The following is a 27350-nucleotide window of genomic DNA, read 5'->3' on the forward strand; positions in this document are numbered from 1 at the left end:
TTATCTTGGGTCACAAGCAACAAGGCTGACTTCCCAGCAAGGAGATTTTCTGGGTGATGATTATTGAATTTAGAGGTTAAAAGGCACACACCCTGTTGCACACATACAAGGTGATGGGGTTTCACCCCTCACACATGCTCATACAGTAGTGCTCAGGCATTCTTCTCTGCATACATAACATGAACTTGATCCCTCTGCTTAGTTGGCTGGTAACCCAATAGGGGCTATCAGAGAGATTCATAGTGCGCCTTCATTCTATACCCTTTAATCCTAAAATAAGCAGTCCCAAATGCATTCTAAGACACCATATGCACCTCCTCAGATGATGGGAGTCTGTGTTACAGGATGACATTCCTAAGACAGTTCAGGTTATTCTTTGATAGATAAGGGCCCATATTCATGGAGAAACCGAATATGAAAATAAGTCATCTTCTAATACCTGCTATATCCAAATTTATTAAATTTCCTCTAGTAACTTATGAAAGCTAAGGTTTCTGATGATATCATTCTAACCCAAGCATTATCTGCAAGAGCACATTTGTCCTCAGCCAAGGCTTCCAAATTATATATTTGGGCGTGTGTGTGTGTGTGTGTGTGTGTGTGTGTGTGTGACAATAATAACGGAAAGAAAATGTGCTGTCACCTTGAGGGGGTGGCATGGGAGGGTAAGGTGATTGTCTCCAAGGGAGGCTGAAGGAGGGAAAAGAAAGAAGTGTAATTCTATTTCAGTTAGAAAATATATATATATATATATATATACATATATATATATATATATATATATATATATGTATATATATATATATATATGGGAAAAAAAGGTTGATTTTAAATTTTCAAGCACTACAAACACATAGCAGATACAGTTAGAAATAGGCAGTCCTGGGCTGCAGAGATGGCTCAGTGGATAAGAACAATCACTGCTTTTCTTGTGGATCTGGGTTCAATTCCCAGCTAGTACATGGCAGCTCACAACTCTCTGTAACACCAGTTTCTGGAAGATCAGATGCCTTCTTCTGACCTCTGTGGGCACTGCATACATGTGGTACAGAAATGTGCATGCAGGCAAAACATACACAGAAAACAAAAGTTAAAATAAAAGGGTTCTTAAAAGAAAAGACAGTTATGGCCACTCAGTTGAAGCGATGGAATTTAATTCTTAACCCTTAGGCAGTATCTGCTATGAGGGAATTTGTCTGACATAATCAGCATCTGCAGTTGGTTTGTTAATTTTTAAGAAATCCAGCTGGAATGAAATTCAGCTATAAACAAGTAAACCCAAAATCATAGTGACTTCAACAAAATGGAAATCCATTTCTTCCCCCAGTAAATATAGGAAGAAGATAATGTAGTCTAAGGTTAATATGGCGTCTTTCTGGTCCTCACAAACAGGCTCTCTGAGTTTCTGCTCTTCAGCACTGGGCTCCCACTTCATTGCAGCTGCTTGAAGCTTCAACTATCTCACCCAAGTTGGGGTGGGGGGCAGGAGGAAGCAGGGAGAGAAAAGGGTCGTTTGCTTTCCTGGAGGGCTGCACAGAGCCTTAACTGTAGCTGTCACCTCTACCCCTCTGGCTAGAACCTAATCTAAAGGGCAAGTCCTAGGAAAAAATAAATGAGGACTGGGAAATGCGGGTCTTTGTTCTTCACGGCCAGGCAGCAACTGGAGGTTAGGTTTCTTTGTTGGTTTTATTTTTGTTTTTTCTTTTGGAAAACAAACAAGGATATAATAGAAGGATATGATCTTAAGAATAGAATTATAGACGCAGGGATAACTAGCAATACTAGTCACATTAAGGAACAACACACACACACCTTCAATCTTTAACTTTTTGTTGAAATATACAACTATAGGCACATTTTAATCCGGGAGTGGATTTTACCTATGGCTTTTACATTAGAAATATAAATAGCTTCTCTGTTTCTTGGATAAAACATACCTATAATACAAATTCTTTAAATTTTCAGTTCAGGGTTCCTTTTGTTCTTTTTAAAGAGTATTGTCTGAATTTAAAGACACTGTCAAAAAAAAATTCTTTCAGACTTCATTTCTAATCTTTTACGTTTCCAAAATGTTAATTTCACTCTTTTTAACATTCTTTTTTTGGTTATTTCCAAGTGCTCAGTTACCACAGGAAGAGCTAGTTTTGGTCTTCTCATGTCTGTGCTTCCTGGGTTTCCAGGGGGATCTGGGGGCACAGCAGCAGAAAGCTGGAACATATTTGGTTTGGGGACAAGACATGACAGAGTCCTACAATGTTCAATGGGGCTTTCAAAGAGAGTCCTGGAAAGAGACTTCTGAGCTTGGTGCTTTATGGTATGTTCATGACTACATGACCCTTCCTGATTCTATAATCTCTTTCCATTTATAGGTTTGGAAGACCATGGCCCAGAGAAATTAGGTTTGCAAATCTCAGAAGTGTAGTATGTATTCTTACATAAGCATCTGCTTCCTTCAGCTCTTTCCCACACTTCATCCTGGATAGAGGCTGCCATTATCATTTGGAACACACTTTCCATTGTGGTGGTACTTTCTCACTAACTCCATGATGCTCAATGTTCCTGGACCCAGCCTACTAAATGCCAGGCACTCCATTCCCAAACAGCATAGGAAGGAAAGAAGGGAGGGAAGGAAGGAGGAAAGGAGGGAGGGAGGGAGGGAGGGAGGGAGGGAGGAAGGGAGAGAGGGAGGAAGGGAGGGAGGGAGGAAGGGAGGGAGGTAAAAGAGAGAGAGAGAAAGAAGGCAGGAAGAAGGCAGGAAGAAGGCAGGCAGGCAGGCAGGCAGGCAGGCAGGCAGGCAGGCAGGCAGGCAGGCCTATGGGTAGGGGAGGGCCAAGCCACACAAACATACCCAGGCAGTGCCAGTATATGTATATACCTGAGGCAGAAGTTACCCACTGCCTTGGCAGTGTGGCTCCAGGGTAGGGGAGGGAAAGAAGGAAGATACAATGTCTACATTAGATATACCGTTTACTTCCAAGTTTGTAAGAGTTGATTCCTGATTTTTTAAAAAAGTGTGGCTTTTTTAAAAAATAAGCTTTAAATAAATGGCTCTTTTTATGCCAAGCCAGAGGAAAAGCTGAGTGTTTTCCCTAGTAATGTTGATCAAATCAATTGGATCATTTTTCCAATGTTTGGAAAAGCCACCGACTTCTCCAATGGCTTGGAGAAGTCTTCGAGGTGTTCTGCTCTGTCACAGAGCTCTCTCTGCTCCTGTTCTGGCCTATAATATTTAGATTTCTAAGGATGTCCATTTTATTACCCAGTAGATAGTCTCATTTATGGTTGATCATTGCCACAGAGATACCATACTTTGGTTTGCTCAAGTCTGCATCTGCCCACGATCCTAAAGACCAACATTCTATACTCCATAAATTTTAAGTGATAGGAAATGGCGAGAAAAACTTCCTGCTCAAGAAACACTCAAGGCCAGGTGTAGTACATGTCTGTCATTCCTGAACTCTGTCAGGAGGCCAGATGAACTACATAAAGAGACAGTGAGAAGAGGGGTGGTGATGAGGAAGGAGGGAAGAAGGGAGGGAGAGAGAAGGAGGGAAGGGCTACCTCTAGTTTAATTTCCTTGCCACCCCCAATTCCACTCCTTGCCATGCCCCCACACCTTTAACAGGTGATTGAAATCTATTTTAAAAACAAGCTATTGGGCTAAACTGACGTTTAAGTTATTAAAGCTGTGTGTGTGTGCGCGCTTGTGTGTTCATTCTTATGTTCTCCTGGTGTCCCTGACGTGGCTATCAGATCCTGGAAGGCTGGACTAGATTTGAGATGCATGAAGTTTCCAACCACACTCCCAGACCAGCAGCTCCCGAGAACTTACCTATTCTAAGTCCCAAGTAAAACTAAATAAATGGGCACCATGGGATTGATGGGCAACCCCCAGGAGAGTCTAGTAGTTTAAAGTCTAATCCCATCCCTCCAGAGCCTGAGGGGGAACACAGATTAAGGATCCAGACTGTACTCAGAGCCAAACGACATACATCAGTGCTGGTATCAACTTGCTCTATGGCCAAGACCTACAGCATTTCTGTTTCTACAGGAAACAATAGCATCTGTCCTGTGAGTGGTTTCAGGGATTACTTAAGACGCTGGGTTTGGTGGTACACACCTGTGATCTCAGCACTTGGGAAGCTATTTGGAGGACTGTGAGTTCAAGGCCAGCCTAGGCTACACTTATCACTATATAAGACTTCAAGGAATGGAATCCCAATAATATTCCTGGCACATTGTAAATGATCAGTTAATAATAGCCATCTGATAATGATCACAACAAAGAAAAAAAAACCACCATTCATTTGAATGAGCATTTCTAGTAAGTCTAGATCCCTTCACAGGGTTGAAATGGGACAACTGGGAAGGAGCATTAATCATCACCATCTTCATCCGCTTCCTCTTTCCCCCCTCCTCTTCCTTCTCCTCCTCCTCTTCTTCCTCTTCCTCTTCCTCTCTTTTCTTGCCTCTTCCTCCTTCTCTTCCTCCTCCTGCTTCTCTTTATGAAGTGGGGTTTGCAGGGACTGATCTAGCTCCAGCAGGATTTGTAAGAATGGTATTCACTTCCAGGATTACTGAAAACTTCCTTTTCTGAGACAAGACTATTTTCTCCCCCTTTGAATGTGAATCCACTATACGACCTTAATTAAAAGGCCAAAAGGTCAAATGTTCTTTCCACAAATAACTCTCTGCCCACTAAGAGTTCATTTCCTATGCATTTCCTTGGAAAGGCTATTTAAAAAAAACTATTAGAAGAAGATGGATGGACTCTATAGGGTGACCCAAGGTGGGTCAAACGATTCAGACCTCATCAATATGGGCTGCAAATTCCATCGCAGAATTCCACCCACCAGTAGCAGCTTCAACAATCCTTTCCTATTGCAAGCCCTCAATTGTACCTTAAAAAAGGTCAAGTGGGTTCCTCACAAAATTATCCTAAAGTCAAGGCCCAGATATTCTATGCAGCCACATGGTTTTGCAAATGACACATTTAGAAAGTCACTTACTGGAGGCTGGAGGGATGTCTCAGCGGTTAAGAGCACTGGCTACTATTAACGAGGGCCTGGGTTTGGTACACAGCACCCACATGGTGCCTAATAACTCTCTTCAACTACAGTTCCAGGTATCCAATGTCGTCGTTTGGTTCCATGGGCACTAGGCACATACATGGTGCACATACATACATGTAGACCCATATACATAAATCATCTTCTTTTTTTAAAGAAAGTCATTATTGAGCAGGATACTTAAGAAGGGAATCACATAAGTTTTTTCATGGCTTGCTATAGTGGCATCAATACAGAGACCCCCTAAAAGATAGATGAACTTGATGGGAGGGTGTGCCCTTACTTTAAAAAAATATGGTCTTTGCAGTTTTAATTGTAAATCTTGAGATGAGATCATTCTGGATTAAGGTGGTTCTCAATCCAAAAATAAATCCTTAGATGACACACCAGGCAGGAAGAAATCCATGTGATGTTGGAGTGGAGAAGGGAGTGGTGACTCCACAAGCCAGGGACACAAGGAGTGGTTAGGGGCCACCAGAAAAGCTAGGAGATGCAGCAACCAGATTTTCCCATGAGTCTTCAGGGAGAATACCCCTCATACCTGATTCTGGACTTTTCTAATGTTAGAAGTCTCAGGAGTTTCTGTTGCTTTAAGGCAGTCATTTAGGAATTCATTTCCTTCAGCTCTAGGGAAGTGATATAGCTACATGAAACTACACACAAAGGAAACAGACTAAAGAAAAATCATACCTTATGGCTAGGACTACACATTTCTGGCTGATGGAGTTACACTATTTCTTTTCTTATTCCTAAATCACCTTTGCTTAATCTTCAAAATTGTCTAAAGTACACACTAGATATCTGGCATTTCAGCCATAACTAAAGTAAGAAGTGATTCTACCCTAAAATGCTGTTATCTACTATATTAAAAACAATTTAAATATCATATTGGTTACCTTTCTTGTCACTGTGACGACATCTGACAGAAGCCATTTAAAGGGTTTGTTTTGCTCAGTTTACAAGGGGCGGTCGGTCTATGGTGGCAGAGAAGGGTCTGTTCTATTTGTGGTGGAGCTTTTTCCCATCTTGACAGATTAAGAATAAGAGAGAACCAAATTCAGGCCTGAGGTTTCTCAAGACCCAGACCCAGACCCTACATCCAAGAGTTCTACAACCTCAAACATCACATTTGGGAGGCTCACTTAAGCACCCGAGACTGTGGGAAATATTTTCACATGTAAACCGCAACAATAACGCCAAATCACAGGAAACATCTAGTTCATTCTTCCACCCCCAGAGCCCAAAAATCACCACTGTGCCCTTGTCTAGGACTATGTGTATTCCAAGCCCAAGAGAAAGCAGGCATTTCCCAGTCCGTTTACTGCCTCCAATGTTCGGATTCATAAAGATTAAAAGGAGATTTTAATGGCATGGAGATTTCTAAACAACTCAACAAGTTGTTGGAGGAGCTTCAAAGCCAAGTCATCAAAGATACAAATGAGAGAGAAAAGCCCTGGGTGTCTGATTGTAAAGCAAAAGGCTTTGAAAATTATGTCATCGAGGCAATGTTATAGAGCCACTGAAAGAGAGAAAACACTTACATTCTTTTAATAAATTCCCCCGAGGCCTAACTCCTCAACATTTGAAGTTGGCGCATGCATTCCTATGCTATACATACACACAACGAGTCATCTCTTAAGCATGGGCAAGCCAGTTCTGTACTATCTCATAACTCTAGCAAACACAAAATCTCACAATGGCCACAATCAAGGCTTTTACTGTCCGCATGTGATTGCAGTGGTTTTGCCTTTGAGACACCTAGATTTCCAAAGTGTCAGGGCACACATTCAAAATCCTGACTCCAAAGACTTAAAATGGTCACATGATACTTGCTTCAATCCGGCCACAGAAAGCATACTATGCACTCTTTCCTTTGACTGGTCGCTTTTGTGGATTCCTTCAGGAAACATGCAAATGGTTACGACCTTTCTTGATTCTTATTTGTATGGTTTAGGTAGTGTAGGGGGGGGCGGGGTGCACACGTGTCACACATACCTGTGGTGGTCAAAGGACAACCTACAGTGTTGGTCCTTGTCTTCCACCTGGTTTGGGGCAGGGTCTCTTGTTCACAACTCTGTGAAACCTAGCCCAGAAACTCTCCTATCTCTACCTCTCACCTCAACATAGGGATGCTGGGATTGCAGGTCTTAGCTACTACCTCCTGCTTTTACATGATTTCTTGGGATCTTCATTTTTGTACGGCAAGACCTTTATGCATTGAGGCATCTTACCTGGGCCATAATGATCTTTTTAAAAAAACTTCCTTCTCAGACTTCCAATCTGCCCAACTAAACCCCAAGCTATAGCCCTATCTTTAATACACACAGATTTGGTTAAGCTACAATTCCCCTTCTATGGAGCTTGGGATCCTGGTGGCCTCTTTCAGAGACCCTAACAATCACCATCTCTTCCAATTTGATAGGGGTTTCATGTGAAAGGACCCAGCCTCAAATACACCAGCTAATCCAGGGTTCCTCAGACAGGTTCAATTACAGACAGGAAGCAGATTCCATTCCCAAAATACTGAAAACATATACTGAAAACATAAGACAACTTACTTCACAATACAGTTTCATATTTAGACCCCCAAAATCAAAATTAAACTAAACAAAATGTATAACTAAACAAGTCTTGGTTGAACAACTTGGTATCTTGAGCCTGAAAGATCTGTGACCTGCTGTCTGAGTGAACTAGACCTTGCTATCTGTTGCTACATTCCTTCCATGTTACCTTATGTTTGATAAATGGAAGGTCAAAGAGGCATCTCAGAAAACTGTTGTAAGTATGGCATGAAGTGATGCATGTAAGACACCAGGCACACATAAAGTTTCCATAACATTGGTCCCTTCCCCCACGTCATCTCCCAGGCATGGAGGACTTTGTTGCCTAGATATCGTGGTTTGCATGGATGTCTCTGCCAAGGAGTGACTTAATATTCCTAGCATCCTTCTAGCCATCCATGGTTATGGTCTCTATTAAATCTGTGGCCACAAAATCATCTGTGTACTGACGGTAGCCATTGGTGTGTGCAAGCAAGGCAGAGCAAGTACGAGAGTAGAGGGGACAGTGGGGACTGTGCCCGCCAGACACACATGCTCCATCTAAAAGGAAAGAACTATAGGAGACGGGTCGTCATATATTTTTGGTTATCCCAAGAAAGCAAAAATTTGTATTTCTGCCCATATCAAATGTCAACATATTCAAGATTTAAATCCTGCATAATGCTAACAAGATGTAAACACGGATCTTGCTTTAAGGGGTTTCAGTACCTGATCTCAGGTTCAGACATTGAATAAATGTTCTTCCCTTTTATGCCACGTAACAGGGATTTTTGGATTGATTGAGAGCTAGTACTCATATAAATGAAGGGTTTAGAAAGGCCAGAGAGCCACCAAACTCATTGACTACTATTAAGTAGACTGTGTGCTCTACAACGTGTAGTTTTCATCTTGAACCTGAGTTTTCACAATGCAGCTGAACCTGCATTCACATTTCACAATGCACCTTGAACCTGAGTTTTCACAAAGCAGTTACTCACAAGAGGCCCCTAGAGGATGAGTCGGAAGCTACCTTCCTCCTAGCTTTTGCAAACTGTTTTTATGAACACCTTGTGCACACTTCACTTGGATGGAGGTTATGAGAATATAGGGCCCAGTTCTACCAAGGCCATTTCACATGATGTGTATATTCCCCTGCCCTCCTCCCAGGACAGTCCACAGGCAATAAGGGTCCAAACCACGAGATCTCATTCTGTTAATATCACTTAAGCTCCCTCTTGGGAGCTCTGCACTGTCTCTCTGATTATAAGTGGAGAATCATCACTCCCACAGAGACTGATAGGCTTCAACTCCTGAGGAAGTGGCTTTTTAAAATCTATCTTATAACCTGCCATTTCTGGGGCCTTGAACCCAGAACACCTCTCTCTTCATACAGCCCTGTTTCCACTGACTCTTCTTGGAACCTGTGAATTCATGGAACACAGTCTCCAGTGGAGGCATGTGTGTTTCAACCCATAAATCTTACAGCCACCTCACCAGACAAACCGTATTGCCTTCATTTCACTCAGAAAACTGAGCTCAGAAAGGTTACATTATTTGCTTGGTGCTGCTCTCCAGCCTCAGAAGCAGAACCAGGGCAATTTTTTAGGGGCTTGCTGGTGCTTGCTGCAAAAACATGAGAACCTGGGTTACAACCACAGAACCCAAGATGGGTGTGGTGGTACACACTTTGGCAGTCTGGAGAGACAGAAGCAGGGGGGGTCCCCTGGGATTCACTAGATACCCAGCCTAGTGAAATCAGTGAGCCCCAGGTCCCAGTGAAAGATGCTGTATAAAAACTAAAGTGGCAGCTCCTGCGGAATGACATCTGGGTTAAGCTCTGGCCTCTGCACACATGCACACATTCAGACAGACAGCATTCCAACAACCAGCATTTAAAGCTTGCCCCTTTAGCCATTCTACAGTAGTGCTCCAAGGTAAGTCTTTATGAGCCTCAAAGAAACAGTCATGACGCTGGCTGGAAACAGTCTCCGGCTGCCCCCCAGAGACTGTACCTATTGCTGTCCTATATGTAGGTAGATAGAAAAGCTTTGATCTCAAGAAGCTGGGGCATCTGGGAATGATTCCCAGTAGGCGATTCATTCATTCTCATTCATTCATTCATTCTCTCTCTCTCTCTCTCTCTCTCTCTCTCTCTCACACACACACACACACACACACACACACAGGGAAATCCCTCTGGAGTACTCATTAACGGCAAGGTTAAAGGGTGACCTTTGAGCCTGCAGAACCAAAAGACAATAAAATAGCAAATTTATTGGGTTCTCCTTCCTCCTGCTGACGGAAACCTTGGAAATATTGGGGTGAGTGACGCTGCTTGACAGAGCGCGAGCATCACAGACAGGATTAAAGGCAAATTAAAATATATGGTGGAAAATGGGTGACTGACACCGATGTTCTCTTCTCTCACTACTCGTCAGACACAAACTGTCACTTGGGGCAATTAAGCAAGGATTAATTACCAGGTTGCCATACAAGCTGGGATATCTCAACATCACAGCCTAAGGAGTGTACATTCTTGTTTTTTTTTAAAAGGAGTTGGGATGGAAATTGGCAGGACAATTTGACAAGTGTTTTTTAATTTTTCACATCCATATCCTCTGACCTAGCAGTTCCAGTTATGTGACAGAAAATATAAAACTGGGCAAACACATGGGCATGGAACAATGACAGTGTAAGAGTAATCAGTAAGAAGCAGCAAAAAATAACAAACAACAACAACAAAAAACAAAACAGCCTCAACAATGTGTGATGAAAGTTAAGAAACGTATTAGATCTTCATGTTCTATAGATACTAAATGTGGAAAAGATCTACAGATTATTTCAAAGTATGAAAAATGCAAGCTCTAAATGATAATATGAAGAATACATCTTTTCTATATAAATGTTAATAAAAATGACATGACTGAAGCTTAATTAATATGTGTCTCTCGCTTAGCAGTTGAGAGACTGGGTCTGAACTGTCCAAGGTCATAACCACTTTCAGCTCTGCAGGGCATAAGGCCTGCCTTATAATTCACTGCCATAAGTCTCAGATGTCACCAGAAAAGTCGGTGGGCCTGGCTGCCAAGTGAAACTTTATTTACAGGCCTCTAAAATGGAATTTTCATATAATTTTATGTGGCACAAAATGTTTTCTTTTTAATTTCTTTCTGACCATTTAAAAAGATGAAAACCATCTTAGCCAGCAGGCATGAGAGACAGGTAGCAGGCTTTGTTCCACGGCTTTAGTTTCCTCCTCTCTGTAATGGGGTGTGTGTGTGTGTGTGTGTGTGTGTGCACGTGTGTGGTCTGTGTGGTGCATGTGTATATATATGTGTGTGTGTGTGTTTGCATGAGAGAGATTTCAGTTCCTTTTATAATACCAATATCTATTTCCAAATAAGACATGCCAAATATATTGCGATGGACTACATTTTTTTTTTCATGAGAAACCCCTCATAAAGAACTCAACTTGTATCATACATTTTACCAAATCACATTATACAACCAGCACCCTTCTTAGTCCTGTCTGGAAGAAGATCCCAGGTATGTCTAAGCCTTTCTCTGTCTCTCTCTGTGTGTCGTTCACACACACACACACACACACACACACACACACACACACACTTACTTACTTTCTTAGCAAATGTATTGATTGAGACAGCGCAATAGGTGGGAAACCATTTCATAGCCAAATAACAATCCACTTAAAAACCAAGCCTGCATCATCCCAAATTAAGGCTGTAGTTAGCAGCCCAGAGTCACCAAGGCAACTAAGAAAGGATGCTTTTCAAGGCACAGGCATGGCTGCCCCCTAAGGGCAATGCCTCTGGAGCAACCATGGTCCAGCCAAAGCATGTGACTGGAAAAGCCTCCCTTATTCAGAGACTAACTGGTCTACATAATTATAATGGCCTCACCAAGTCTAGCCCTGCTGTGGGCTGCCCCTGTCAGCTGCTCTTGAAAATGGGACTCCAGGAGGCTGTTGTAAAAGTCTACCTCTTCCTGCTCCAATTGAACCTACATGTATACATAAAGTTGCAATGTTAAAAAGATTACAAGGGGGCTTAGAAGCCCCTGGAGGGTCATTGATCTGGCCTTGCAAACCCTGTTGACAGCCCTTTAGAAAGAGCTTTGGTCTGTGCCCTGCTTCTCTGCTTGCTTTTATTTTTACCTCTGTTCTCAACCACGTTGGCAGGAAATGTTTCCTTATGGCTGAGACTCCAGAGGTTCTCAGACTCCTTGTTTCTAAACTAAGTATGCATGCACTCTAAATAGTAAGTAATCCAGTCTAGAGGCCAGCACCCATTTTCTATAGAGTCAGAAACTAATCGTTTAGGCTAGGTGGTCTGTGTTCTCATCTTCAACTATTCAACCCTACTGCTATCACAATACATAAACAAACAAATAAGATGAAATGTCAACAAGTGAGCTGGACTTTGTTCAGTAATTTCATATATAAACATGGAAATTTGAACTTCAGATTACTTCCCTGAATTGTGAATTATCATTTTTTTTTATTTTTCTCCTTGATCTTTAAAATTATAAAACCCATTTTTGATTCACGACCATAAAAGACCTGAAGCTTAGATTTGCCCAAGAGGTCAGAATTTGTGGGCCACAGTCTAGATGTTTGCAGGGCACAGTGTGGTTCCCAGAACATCTCAAGCAGCCATTTGGAACCTCTCAGGAGGAAGACAGACTCTTGGATCCTATCTAAAACCAAGAGAACCAGAACCTGAGTTTGAACGAAATCGCCAAGCAATTTATGAGCAGGTAAAATATGAGAGGCCTTGCTTCATAAGAAAAATGCTGGTAGTCAGACAGATCTGGATGATCATTGGCTAGCTGGCTGTGAAAAGCCAGGCATTCTGCTTGACTTCTCTGGGACTCCCACTAAAAAAAAGTGAACAGCCACATTCACATCCAAGAGTGGCCATGCCTGAGAGAGAGGACACAAAGCACTTGTCTGGTTGTCACTGTTTTCCACAGTATTAGAGCAGCTTAGTGTTTCCAAAACTTGATTGGCAGAGATGAGAGCACTCACTTGGGATTTCTAGAACTGGACATGTAACCTGGATATGCAAAGAGGTCCTTAACCAACCAGAATTCGGGCAACTGAGGTAGGTCAGACTCAGTCCCATGTGAAGGGAAACTACTCACAAGCCACCAGTTACTGTCAAGGAAGAAAACTAACCTGACAGTATCAAATAGTTAGACTTTTTTTTTTTCCTAAAGAAGCCAGAAAGTTGACTTTAACATAGGGGGTTTACTTGTTCAATGTGCCAAGCAGAACAAACAGACCCCACGAATTGCTGGATGACTCGAGCCTTTGGTTGTGGCCACTGCTTTATACTAAGTCACAAGAGACAGGTGAGTCTCTGGTGATGAACATAACTCTTGGTGGTCCAGTGGCCTTAGCTAAGTGATACAGCAACTGGGAGCTTTGATTTCCTTATTAACAAAATAACCATACCTAGCTCACAAGGTTTGGTAAGCTTATATGTTACATGTGGGAGCCTGACACCCACCAGTCAGTCTGCCCTGTTATTGCATGTGTTCTGTTTTCTAACTGGTTTTCCATGATGGACATCTGATACTGTTGTCAGTAGTACCCAAACATGCAGAGATCAAACCACTGTGCAAATCTCCCTGCCCCTGCCCTAGCCTAGATGCAAACATGCAAGCATAATTGGCCCCCAGTAGTCCTCTTGTAGCAGATGCACTAAGTACCAAGTCATAGTCTTGGTACTGCCTTCATATTCCTCCTTGGCATCATTCTCTGCAGCCTGAAAACTCTGGGGTTTTCCAATAAGCTGCCATGAGATAATGCTTTCTTTTCACTAGGTCACCCGCATCGAGTAGAGGCCACCTATGCTTCCAGTTGATCTACACAAAGTACAAGAACTGTGGACCCTGTTTTCCAAGACACATAACCCCTTATTATTATTAGAAATCCTAAAAATATCCACATTTGCTGCCTAAAGAAAAACAGAACAATAAAATGGGAGCATACCATCACTTAGCAAAGTCCTTGTGATAAAATACAAATGTTTTAATAAGACCCACACTTTTACAGATGTCTTTTATACCTCATGGTAAGGCCCAAAGTGAGGAGACTAATTTTTCCATTCATTCTGCAAAGCATATTAACTCAGTGCCTCTTGATGTTAATGTACACACAGGTCAGCCAGGTACCTTGCTCCAGTTCAAGATAGACTCAGCAGGTCAAGGGATAAGATTCAGACTACTTTCCTAACAAGCTTCCAGGAGCTGGAATGTTGGTTTCCTTACCAGCTCCAATCAGCAAGGTTCTTCTCCTCTCTTTCTTCATTTAGATCTCCACCCAAACGTCATCTCCTCAGAGACTTTGCACGAACCACCTTATCTAGGATTTAATTATTTGTGGAATAGGGCCCGGAATCCTGATTGTCTGTCTCTTGCTGAGTCGTCACCAACAACAAAACACCTGGCATCCAACAGCCATTCAAATATTTGTGCTGCAGAGTCTTCCAGTGAGACAGGAAAGGGAGCCTAAGTCCTTTTTCCAAGGTCACAGAGCTAGTCGAAGAACAGATGCCAGCTAAATTCTGGGTGTACTTCAAAGCCCCAGGTCTGAGCACCGTGCCAGAAGAAAGAAGTTTGTTTTCTCTGGGCTTCCTTCCTAGAATTCACACCCCTTTGTGCTAGGAGGCAATTCCCTACTTCTATCTTACCCTGAAGAGATGCCTATGTGGGCCTTGGGATGGAGGAGGATCAGGCTGGATGCGCACAGACCAGTGAAGTGGCTGGGGTCACAAGGAAAGCTCTTAGGGTTTTTGTTGTAATGGTTGATCTTCATTGTCAAGTTGCATGGACTCAGAATCGCCTAGGAAATGTATCTCTAGGCTTGTCTATGAGACTGTCTCCAGAAAAGTATAACTGAGGAGGAAAGATCCATGCTAAATATGGAAGATACCATCCCAAAGGCCAGAGGACCAGCATTCATCTCTCTCTTCTTCCCGACTACGGCTACAATGTAACTAGCTGATTCAAGCTTCTGCCATCATGTCCTTCCCATCGTGATAGACTACTATTGTTGGAATTAATGCTCTAATAAGTCCATATAAAAGACACACAATCCAGATGTTTTATTCATAAGCTAAATGCCTAGGTTGGGCAGATCTAGGGCTACTGTAACTTCTTCCCCTGCTATAGAATCCCTTGTTACCTGCTGTTTCTCCTGGCCACATGGTTCTGGTCTATGGTGGCTTCTTCTATTCCATCAGCTTCCTCCAGTCTATTCTCTTCTCTCCCCTTCCTGCAACCTCCTCTCAAACCTCCAGTCCCACCTTCCTCCCTCCACTGCCCAGTCATAGGTGGTAGCCTTTTATTGACCAGTTAAACTGGAGAGAAGGTTCACACGGCATCACTTGAGTATGTGAGCTTCTGCTCTTTGGGGGCAACCACACCTTGAGGAACCAGTTTTAGCTACAGGATACAAACAGCATCAGACCAAACCACTGCAAACTACCATCAAAATAAACTGTTCCTTCGTTAAGTTACTTTGATCATACAGCTTGCCACAGCAATGAGACTTGGAGTCTGGGGAAAGAAGTGTGTTCTCCTTGTGTTAGAACAAAAGCAAGCTCCTGGTGCCCAACATTCCAGCCCTTCGTCACCCTCAGGCATTGATGTCTACCAAAGAGCTTAGAGCTTCCCAGTAAAAGAAGGTAACAGGACCATTTAAAAGAAGACTACAAAGATTACTAGAACCCCACAAACGATCAGGCAGAAGGTCACCCAAGCTGCTTCCTGTCCAGTGATGGGAGGAAACACCATAAAAACCCTATTCATGGCACAAAGGGAAGCCTTTTTGCTGGTGCTCATGGGGAAATTACTTCCATGTGAAGAATCCCTCAGTTTGATGAAAAGGTCTCTTTTCCTTCATGGGCTGAAAATAAAACCCTTGTTTTCCCATCACAAAATCAGCTGGGTTAAAATGATGTAAAGTTCTAAGACGCTATGATCATGAAGGTCAAGGCAACCCTGGTCATCCAGCCTCCTCAAGTGAGTGAGTTATATCTCCTCCTGAGCAGCCCTTGGAAGGAAGCTAGAACCAACAAAATTAGTGCACATTTACTCTGGGCCTAAAAATAAACAATTCTTTCAACACCGAACTTAAACCCAGGGAAGTGTCCCTGTCACTCCCATCTAATAGTAGAGAAATTGGGAACCGTGGACTCTTAGGAACTGAGCGTTCAGAGGTCACACAGCTATATATATACCCTCACTGAGCCACTTGCCAACTGACCTCTAGTCAGAAGGTGATCCATAGGCAAAGGAAGACACGGAGACTGCAAACCACCTGCCCTGCTCATCCCTTCCATTTCATCGCCAGATGGAGCAAGGAAGCCATGAGCTATTCTATCACATGGAATTTAGCTTACAAAAAGGTTTCAATATCCACACCCATGTGCAAGCCACTCTCATACCTGAGACACCCGGGGGCCTGCCTAGAGCATATCCCCTTGAAGACAGCACTGACTCTATTGACAGATGTCTATGTCCCCAATCACATTTATAATGTTGCCTGCCTGGACTCTGCCACACTAGTCATTAAATGCTTGAAAGCCCCAAGTCTGTGCTCATTGCCCTGAAACAAAGGCAGAGAGCCTGCCAGGCTCATCTGAGGTGGGAAACAAAAGCACTTCATCTCTGAAGAAACCAGCTGGGGGTTTCCTTAACATGGAATGCCCAGCATGTGTCAGTGTCATAGGAAACCAGAGATGTGCAAAGGTGGTGGTGGGGGGGGGGGGTTAAGGGGTAGGGGTCACAGATAACTTTTCTCCGTTGAATCCAAAACAGTCTTCTTTCAAAGGACCCTGTGAGAGGTAGGAAGGATGCTTGAATCCAAGAAATGATACTGGCCAACTGTCCACTGTACCCACTTTTCCCTTTTCATAGAGATGGCAGGGAAAGAACTCACTTTTACATTGCCAAGCGCACCCCAACTTTCCCCAATCACTGCCCTACCAGTCAGATGCAGTGGGAGGGTACCCGAATCCCTCCACTCCCAAACAAAATCATTGCAAGCCAGCTGAGGCTGCCTGAAAATCAACATTCGAGGCACATTAATAAGAAACATCTGGCCACGGGAAGAGGGTTGACACAGCACAGGCAGGCAGTGGTGGATTTGTGGTTGGGACCCAGAGTTACAAGGGCTGAACTGAGAACACAATTGGAAAACACCAGTTAGTCTAGGCAATCCTCCACCCACTGCACCATGGTGCCTGGCAACACCACCATGCTCCAGGTTTGAATTGTTTGGGGCTGAGTTACCTAGAGACTTCCCACTTAAAGCTCTGGCATCAGGAAAATGCATCTCCTGCATCCTCCAGTGTCTGGCCACCACTTCCACCTTCAATATTTGTAGCAGATGTAGCTGGGCTCTTAAAGGAACAGTGTTTGCATTCTTTCCATGTGACTTACAGGATAGACTTAAAAGGGGGAAAGTATATTTATTTTCTTCCCTATAGTGTTGTGTGTTTTAAGACCATCCTACCTCCATTTATGCAAGGCGAACCCAGGACACTGGTCACCACAGGCGTTACATGGCTGGCCTCTCTCAATCCGACCCAGTCCGGTCAACTTCAAAACAAAAAGACAACACAAGCGTGTCCACCACCAAGGCTCCCCTCAAAGCCCCACTTGTATCCTAGGCAGGAAGGCCTGCCCCTCCCACCCCTCCTCTGTGATTGAACTCAACTATTTTCTGATGTTGGGGACTCGGGCCAGATTCTACCACCTGGAGAAGAGCATGTGATCCCAGGTGGGCTATCTATATAGAGAGCGTGGGCACCAAATCACCAAGAAATGGCTTGTCTGGGGCTTTGTCTCCCCCAGACACCTTGGTCACCGGTTTCTAAGAAACAAAAGCAAGACCTTTCTGTTCCCTGGAGTTGCGGGGACCACCTGGTGGCTGCCCTGGACTAAGCCAGGGCTCCTAGGAAAAGGGTAGCTGGGACGCCCAAAAGCCAGTCCCAGGTCATGTCCTGTGCTGGGGTTCCCATTTTCCTTAAGAGAAGGGGAAAAGAAAAAGGTTAATCCCTGGTGCCCTGAACTGTGGCATTTAGGGTTCAGGTCCCTGGTGGCACTGTCGCCCGGTCCGGGGTAGGGCCCAGCCCCTCGCGCGCCCGCGGGGCCAGCTTACCTGGGGCCACAGGTGCGCGGCCACGGGGCGGAGAGGGGCTGGGCCCGGGCGCTGGCTGCCGGCGGTGGGGACCGGGCGGGCGACTCCGCTCGGGTGGAGGACACTCACCGAGCGGCGGGACAGTCTTTTCCGCGAGCTCCGGCTGAACATGGCCGGGCGCTTCCCGCACGCAGCGCTGTCGGTTGAATGTGTCCGCGCTGCAGCCGCCAGGAGGGCGGGTGGCCTGGGCCGGCACGGTCGTCAGCCGGGCGGTCTCCGCCTAGCTGTCCCGCCTGGTTCGGGAGAGCACGTTTCCCCTCCTCCCTTCCCTCTGCAGCTCGTTCCCCGCCTGCTGGTCCCTCCCCTCTCCGCGAGCTCCCCGCCCTCCCCCAGCCAGTCCCATCCTCTCTGGCACCAGCTGAGGCCACTTTCTCTTTTCTCCTGCTTCCTTGCCCTCTGGGGAGAACTCTTTGGCTAGCCCAGCCCTTAAAAGCTCTTCCGCTCACTCTGGTCCCTGAAGTTAGGGGGCAGGGGACATTTCACAGACGTCGGGCGGAGATGCAAAGAGAGATTTTCACGTTAAATTTAAACATTTAAACTCTTCTTCCAGCGTGTATTAGTGATCTCTCAAAATTTGTTAAACTTGTATGTCTTATCAAGAGATGTCTAATATAAATGTATGCATATAAATGTATACATGTGTGTGAGTGTGTGTGTGTGTGTGTAGATAGGTAGGTAGGTAGGTAGGTAGATAGATAGATAGATAGATAGATAGATAGATAGATAGAGGGTGGGGATGTCTCACTATGTAGCCCTGGCTGGTCTATGCAGAGCACACTGGCTGTTAACTGACGAATATTGGACTGCCTCTGGCATCCGAGTACTGGGATCAAGCCATGTACTACCATTACCTGCCCTTTTATCAATCCTTTGAAAAAAGATATAACAGAAGCCTTTATCTTATAGCATGGTTGAAGGATGAGTCAGGACATGTGCAGTGGTTGTGATGGGCAGTAACTCAGGGCTGGTGGAAGTTAAGGAATCGAAAACAAGGATGCCGTTCTATGAGGCAAGGCTATGGTGTCCACTAGTCATTGATACTTCAGCTCAAATAACACTTCCCCTGAACTCTCTCCACCACCCACTATGCCATCGCTTACACATTTGTGACATACAAAGCATGTGTTGACATCTGTTCTCAACCAAACCCAAATGACAGAAGGGCCTTGTCTTCTTCACTCTGGCACTTATGTAGGTTTGCACACTCTGGATACTCCTGTAAGTCAAAGGAAGGCAATTTGTCATTAAGAAGAAAAAAAAAAAAGATCTTCTGGCTTAGCATTTTATATATGGGACATTGCAGTTGAATAAAGAGAAGCCATCTCCACTTGAGATAACACAGTGAGTAGGGGGCAAGATACCTATCTATCAAAGTCAAAGGAATGGCTAGATACAACTCAGATAACCCCTTCTTCATCCAAACAATCTGTCTACCTTCACCAACAAGACAACAAAGTTTAGTTTGGTTCTAAGGGGAGGCCTGTAAGGCCTTTGCCTCAGGATCAAAATTTACAGAGAATAAATTCAGTAATTAAGATAAATATTTATGTGCCATGATCAAAGAATCAAAATCAATATCAGATATATCTGCCAAATCCTGCCTGGCCTCACCCACCTCACCCACGTCCTGGTCCTTATAAAAATGCTCTGAGACCCAGGGGCCTGTGGTGATAGTTCAGTCGGTGACATGCTTGCTCTGCAACTACAGGGGCCTGCATTTGATCCTCAGAACCCACATTTAGAAACAGAAAGAAAACAGGAGCTAGGCATGATGGAACATGCATGTAAACTCAGAGCTAGGGATGTGGAAACGGGAAGATCTTTGGGGTTCACTGATCAGCCGATCTAGCCTACTTGGTAAGCTCCAGACCAGTGGTGTATGGAGTGATGCTGTCTTCTAAACATAACATAACCACTGCACTCATGAATGCACAGCAGCTGAAGTTGTCAGCACAAGATCAAGCCATCAACATTCCAACCAATGTGCAGAAGGGAGGGCTTGCCTGATCTCCCCTACCCCAACTGAGGAACTACTAACATTTGGTGGTATCCAGTGGGGAGAGAGAGTCATTTTTCTTTAAGGGTATGCCCTCTGATAGATCTACCAGGATCCCATCGATGGCCCCATACCTATGAGTAGTATATGGGGAACACAGAGTAGGAGGAGATGGGAGGATGGGTTGAACAGGATTGAAATACAGTGATGCACATATTAAATCCTCAAAGAATTAATAAAAATACATTTTATTGACTAAATATAAGGCAGTAGCTTCAGCTTTTTTTTGGCAGGGGGAGGGTCAGGATAGGACAGCAATGGAAACTTCTCAGGGCAGTATGCTCACTGGACCCTCTCAGAAGAGTTACTGCACATTCATGTCTGCCCTGTAGAAAAAGATCATGAGGAACAGTGGTGATGCTATAATTATGGATGCTGTCTACACATATTTTAATTGCAAAACTGTTTAGGACCACACAGTAAGAGCATCACTGCTATTTAAGTTTCCAGGAGATGGACAGCAGGTGTCCAGAGGAAATGAAACCTGCTATTTAGTCCCCAAAAGGAGCTACAGGAGCTACTGGCAGGTGCCCTGTGCAAGGTTTTGCTCCTAGATACATGTAGCTAATAAAGAATGAGTAATAATGATATCCTTGAGAATATGAGTCTATGAAAGATTTGTTGTTTAGACAAAGAGGAGATGCAAGAATGACGTGACTGAACTTCATGAGTTATTGAAATAAGCCACATTGTTACATAGTTTCCTAGAGAGTAAAGCCTTCCATCTTGGAGGGAATTAACATTAAGATGTTTAAAAGGAGAAGAAACACAGGCTGGTCTAAATAGAAGCTACACTCTATCTTACAGGGAAGCTAAGGAAGTAAACAACTTAAAAGACTTTAGGAAGTCCCTGAAACTGAACAAATTCACTAGGCTCCTCTTCCCCAGGCATATATAAACAGTAAAAACTGCTGGGAAATGCTCTTAGACAAGCTGAACTCCCTGAAAGAGAATCACATCTAGAAAGGACACTCTCTAGCCTGTTAAAATGCCTGCAGGCTATGCACTGTGGTCCAAGTTTCCAGAACTTTTGAGTTGTCTCGCACAGTGATGTGGGCTTCAGGTAATGGATCTTTATCTGAGTAATTTCTGTTCCTGGAAGTAACCCCTCACTCATATTCTTCTAAGTAACTCTAATAGAACTCACTTGTTCACCAAATTGGACTTTGGTGGTATCCATCCTTTGGTGTGTCATTAGCTTCCAGTCTCTGATAAGTAGACATTTATTTAGGTCTCCCCAGAAATAGTATCACACGACACAGGCATGAGCCCTAGCACACCCCACAAATCAAGCTGTAAGAATGCTTTCTCCGTGCATATTTTTATGAGAGCACCTTTTCATGGACATGGTCCCTACTGATGCATTCCTGCCAGACAGGTGTAAACGTCCTGAGGCTTATACGATCTTTCCTATATACTCATCGGTTATTTTCTCTTGATTAGGAAGATGAAGTTTAGTAAGAAAGGAAGAAAAACTCTTGCCATCCACTCTGTGCAAACAGCAGGCAAGTTTGTTGTGCTGTACCTTTGCATTTGTGGTCTTTGATCTATGTTCCCTCCTAGTCTCTCCAGGCAATGTGATTACTAACCGAGCGTGAAGAAATCTTCATACACATTTGTCAGCATGGGGGTCTCTGCTGAAACATGAAGTGGAAAGCTAAAACCAAGGCAGACTAGCTTTGGTTAGGAAAGACACACACCACACCTCAGGATGAACTGGTGTGAGATTTCAAGTTTTTCACCTTTCTGCTTCTAAAATATAGTTCCTGTAATGAACATATGTTCATTCCATAAGCAGAAACATAAAGGATCTAAAATTAAGAAATATGCCCTTGTTGCTTGAGTTTTTTTTTTTTTTTTTTTTTTTTCATCAAATCTGGACCAGGTACAGCAAACACTGTGTGTCTCCCCTCACCTTAACCTATATAAAAGTCCCTAAATTATTTAGTTTGGCTTTTCTATTTTTTCTCTTATATAAATCTGTGGCTTTTTAAGTCAAGTGAAGCTTCTCTCCTGCTGTGCTGGCATACCTGCAGAAGACCTCAAAGATGTGTCCATAAAGAGCTTCCTATAACAGGAACGAAGCACAGAGTATGTAAGTGCAGCCTCACCAGGGGTACATTTATTTGTGGAATGTACTAGTGACAAATGTGGATGCTTTAAAAGGGGTAAAAACCACCTGAACAGCAGTCAGCATTTACAAGTACCATCAGGATGTCCTTGGAATCAGGAGTCTACAAGTGGTATTTTGCAAAAGAGGTTTTCAGGCTTAGAGTGCTGGGGAAACTGAGGAGGGTGACCAGGGAGACTTAGAGAGAAATTTCTCTTAGTGATGGAATATACAAATTTTTCTCTTCCTTCCCAAGCAGCTTTTTTCTGTACTCTTCACATTTTCCCATCTGAGCCTAGACCATACACACACACACACACACACACACACACACACACACACAAACAGAGAGAGAGAGAGAGAGAGAGAGAGAGAGAGAGAGAGAGAGAGAGAGAGAGAATCAGAAAAACAAATTAAATAGGAAAGAAAAGAACAGAGTACCTAAGCTAAGTACTTCACAAAGCATTACATTATCTGGAATTTATAAATATACTCTAATGCATCTAGAAAAAGTAAGAAGAACTAACCAATGTGCATACTTCTCATTGAGAAGCCTTAGCACTTAGCACTGTTTAGAAACATGGCCTCAATTCATCCTAAACGTTAAATACAAAACCAAAACAAAACTCTACAAATATGTGGCTAAAGGAATAGTCCAGAATTGTTTCTGAGAAAAAACAAGCCACCAATTATCCGAATGTCTAGGTACAGAAGGTTTACTAAACAACAGAAAATACCAAATAACTAAGAATATGGTATCTTATTCTTTGAATGACACTGTTCTTACATTGCAAATATAGAATATGGGACACTTTTCCTGAGTATTATTTTATTTGGAAAACAGTTTACAAAATAGAAATTAAAAGACATATGGAAGATGTGGGGTACCCACTATACTCGAAAATAAAATGCATGCATTTGTAAATAAAAAATAGATAAATGATAGATAGCAGAAAGAAAAGACCAGAAATGACAATAAACAATATTTCTATTTAAGATAATTAGTTTGACTTTCAAGTGATGGAATAGTTTACTGTGTGACTATTACTCTTTACTGTCTACTTGATAAGATTTTAAATCACTGTAGAGGACTGAAGACATAGCTCAGATGTTAAGGGCTAGGCTCACAATCAAAAACATAGAGTCACCATAGAAACACACCTGTGAGGGTTTCTTGGAGTCTGTTTCCAGAAAGGCTTACAGAGCAGAGAGGATGCACTGTGAATGTTAGTGGAATCCCATGGGCTGGAGTCCTAGACTAATAAAAAGGGGGAAGTGAGCTGAGCATTTGTCTCTCTCTGCTTCCTGCCTGCAGAACATGTGAACAGCTGCCTCACGCTCCTGCTGATGTGTCTTCCCCACCATGATGGACTGTATCCCCACACTGAGCCAGCATAAATCTATCTGCTTTAAGTTGCTTTGCTCAGGTATTTTGTCACAGTCATCAGAAACTTAATGCAGCTATCTAATTTTTCTACAATTAGTTTACAGTTCTTTTTATAATGAATAAAGCTGAAAATATTAAATTAATTCTTAGTATCTTTGATTTTTGTTTGGAATGCTGTAGCAGCCAACATATCTTTGGGTATAAATTAGTGGAAGTTTTTTTACTTATCTATGTATTTTCAACCAAAATGATTTTATACCAAAATTTTCTATTAAATTTTATTTTATACCAAATTATATTTTATACCAAAAATTATATTTTACACCAAAATTAAGGTTCCCTTTTAAACTGAAAGTATATATTTTAAATACACATATATAATTGTCTTATGAGACAAATATTAGGGTTTTGATGACAATATTTCAGATATTTTCTTTGCAATATGCTATACTTTTTGGATATATATGTATATATGTGTGTATGTATGTATAATGGGTTTTGTAATAACAGAAAATCATGTTTTTGCTTTCTTTTTCTGGCTTTACAACATATGTGTGTTTGCTAAAAATCTCTCTAAAAGCACATTGATCCAAAGTTAACCTTTTAATCATATCTCCTGACTTATGTCAGTCTACTGAAGTAGAACACATTCCTCAGTATCTGTTTGAAAACTGGGAGCCTCAGGTAAGGTCAGAGGGGGCTGCAAGGAAGGTTGTGACTTGCCTAGTACCAGTTGTGGTGAGAGAGATGAGCTTAAATGTATTGATCCCTTAGTATTTCAAGAAATAACTTCATATGAAAGTCTCCCAAGGATTGTTTAGCTACCACATATGATCTGATACGAGATCTTGATGCATGTAGAAAAGGATAGTGCCTTCTAATTCACCCGGAAGTGTGCTTAAGACACCAGCATGTACTAGGGAGGACAACATGCCATGGCAGGGAGGAGGAGAGTAGACACCCACAGTCTCCCCTTCACTACTTTTGTTTCCTACTGAGCCCTCTAACCTTTTTCTCCAGCTCTTCGCTCAGGTTGTACTGTTTCTCTGCAGTGCCGAAGTTGTCATAACTGGATTGTCCACATAACTGGAAAGGAGGAGCTATGAAAAGAAAGAAGAAAACTTCCAAGTATAGCATTACCACGGTCTTCCTAATCCATCCCTGAGAGCATGGAGAAATGAAAGCCAGTGTTCTGACACAGAAACTGGTATGTCTTCTTAATCCTAGTTAAGAATTAATGCTCCTCATCTCAAGCAACCCCCTCTCCCAGAACTCTTTGTTGAAACAGGTTCAGAACAAGGGGCTGAAGAAATGACTCAGTAGGTAACACTTGTTGCTCTTGCATGGACCCAGGTTTAGTTCCCAGTACCCATGAGCTAACAACCATTCGTGTGTGTGTGTGTGTGTAAATGTATATATATATATATATATATATATATATATATATATATATGGAAAAACAGTCACATACATAAAATAAATAAATCTTTAAAAAAAAGAGTTCAGAATTACAGAGTGGTTCTCTACCTTTCTGTGCTTCTGATGGTAAAATTGAAGGTTTAATTGAATTTAATCCCAGTTAATGGATTAAAAGCTTCCAAACAAAACCCAAAGTAGGTCAACTACAGGGACATGACCATTACAACATAAACATCAACTGTTATTTTCCTTTCCCTTTGACAAGTATACCTAAGCAGCTTAGAAAGTGTCTCCTAGGAAAAGCTTGGAGAAGTTAAAAAGAAAATTTCCCCTTGTGCTAATGAATTCAAGGCTCTTTCCCACTTTCTCTTCTATTAGATTCAGTGTATCTGGTTTTATGTTGAGGTCCTTGATCCACTTGGACGTGAGCTTTGTGCAAGGTGACAAATACGGATCTATTTTCATTTTTCTACATCCAGACAGCCAGTTAGACCAGCACCATTTATTGAAGATGCTTTCTCTTTTTTTCATTGTATATGTTTGGTTTCTTTGTCAAACATCAAGTGTGCACAAGTGTGTGGTTTTATTTCTGGGTCTTCAACTCTGTTCCATTGATCAACGTGTTTGTCTCTGTTCCAACACCGTGCAGTAAAGCTTGAGGTCAGGAATGGTGATTCCCCCAGACATTCTTTTATTGTTAAGTATTGTTTTCACTATTCTATGTTTTGTTTTGTTTTTTTGTCTTTCCAGATGATTTTGAGAATTGCCCTTTCCATGTCTTCAAAGAATTGTCTTAGGATTTTGATGGGGATTGCATTGAATCTTTAGATTGCCTTTGGTAGGATGGCTATTTTTACTATGTTAATTCTTCCAATCCATGAGCATGGGAGATCTCTCCATTTTCTGAGATCTTCTTCGATTTCTTTCTTGAGAGACTTGAAGTTGTTGTTAAACTCATTGGCACAGGGTAAATTTTCTAAACAGAAATCCAATAGTGCATTCTCTAAGATCAAGAATTGATAAATGGAACCTTATGAAGCTGGAAAGCTTCTGTAAGGCAAAGGACATAGCCAATAAGACAAATCGGCAACCTACAGATTAGAAAAAATTTTCACTAACTCCATATCTGATAGAGGGCTAATATCCAAAATATATGAAGAACTAAAGAAACTAACCACCAAAAAAACCAAACAACCGAATCAAAAAAAAAAAAAAAAAAAAAAAAAAAAATGGGGTATAGAACTAAACTGAGAATTCACAACAGAAGAATCTCGAATGGCTGAGAAATACCCAAAGAAATGTTCAAATTCCTTAGTGATCAGAGAAATGCAAATCAAAATGACCCTGAGATTCCACCTTACACCAATCAGAATGGCTAAGATCAAAACCTCAGGCAGCAGCACATGTTGTCGAGTATGTGGAGAAAGAAGAACATTCCTCTATTGCTGGGGGGAGTGAAAACTGGTACAACCACGCTGGAAATCAATCTGGAGGTTCCTCAGAAAATGGGAAATAGATCTACCTGAAGACCCAGCAATACCACTCTTGGGAATATATCCAAAAGATGCCACACCATGTCACAGGGGCACATCTTCCACTATGTTCATAGTGGCCTTGTTTGTGATAGCCAGAAGCTAGAACCAACTCAAATGTCTCACAACAGAAGAATGGATACAGAAAATGTGGTTCATCTTCACAATGGAATACTATTCAGCTATTAAGAATGAGGACATTCTGAGTTTTGCAGGCAAATGGATCGAACTAGAAAATATCATCCTGGGTGAGGTAACTCAGACCCCAAAGGACATGTATGGTATGTCCTCACTAATAAGTGGATATTAGCCAATTAAAAAAGTACAGAATACCCAAGATACAGTACACAGAACTCAAAAAGATCAACAAGCTGAAGGGCCCAACTGAGGATGCCTCAGTCCCACTTGGGAGGAAGGAGAAAGCAACCACAAGTAGGAAGCGGGGGAGGGACCAGGGAGGGAAAGCAGACAAGGTGGAGGGGAGGGGGGAGAGGAGAAACTGATCTGGTATTGGGTGAGGGAAAAAGGACTAAAGCCCTGAGGGCCAGCAGAAAGAATGGAAACAGGCAACCTCAGGAGGTAGGAGGTTGGGGAGGACCTTCCAGAATGCACCAGAGACCCGGGAGGTGAGAGGTTCTCAGGACTCAAAGGGAGGACCTTGGATGAAATGCCCAACAGTAGGGAGAGTAAAGTTATAGAGCCCACCTCCAACAGGAAGACAGGGCATCAAGTGAGGGAGGGGGTCGCCATCCCACAGTCAAAACTCTGACCCATAATTGTTCCTGTCTGAAAGAACTTCAGGGATGGAAATGGAGAGGAGCCTGAGGAAAAGAAGGTTCAGCAACAGGCCCAAAATGGGATCCAGCTCAAGGGGAGGTCCCAAGGCCTGACACTATTGCTGAGGCTATGGAGCGCTCCCAAAAAAACAGCCTATCATGACTGCCCTCCAAAAGACCCAACAAGCAGCTGAAAGATTCAGATGCAGATATTTGCACCCAACCAATGA

General features: G+C 42.7%; 1 protein-coding gene across 2 annotated transcripts in view; it reads right to left on the bottom strand.

Annotated features, from left to right (window-relative positions):
• Prickle2 (prickle planar cell polarity protein 2) overlaps positions 1-18043 on the bottom strand; it is a 321687-nt gene extending 303644 nt beyond the window's left edge. The window contains exons 1-2 of one of the 2 annotated variants that reach the window (XM_076940135.1): positions 17910-18043; positions 17154-17239 (exon numbers count right to left, since the gene is read on the bottom strand). In XM_076940135.1, the coding sequence (XP_076796250.1) occupies positions 17154-17239; positions 17910-17951 (128 nt within the window). In that variant the 5' untranslated portion in view covers positions 17952-18043. Of the gene's footprint in view, positions 1-17153; positions 17240-17801 lie in introns of both variants that reach the window. The other variant, XM_076940137.1, reaches the window with a different exon arrangement.
• Positions 18044-27350: the final 9307 nt, after the last annotated feature.

The sequence above is a fragment of the Arvicanthis niloticus genome, chromosome 9, assembly GCF_011762505.2.
Source record: "Arvicanthis niloticus isolate mArvNil1 chromosome 9, mArvNil1.pat.X, whole genome shotgun sequence".
Lineage (NCBI taxonomy): Eukaryota > Metazoa > Chordata > Mammalia > Rodentia > Muridae > Arvicanthis > Arvicanthis niloticus.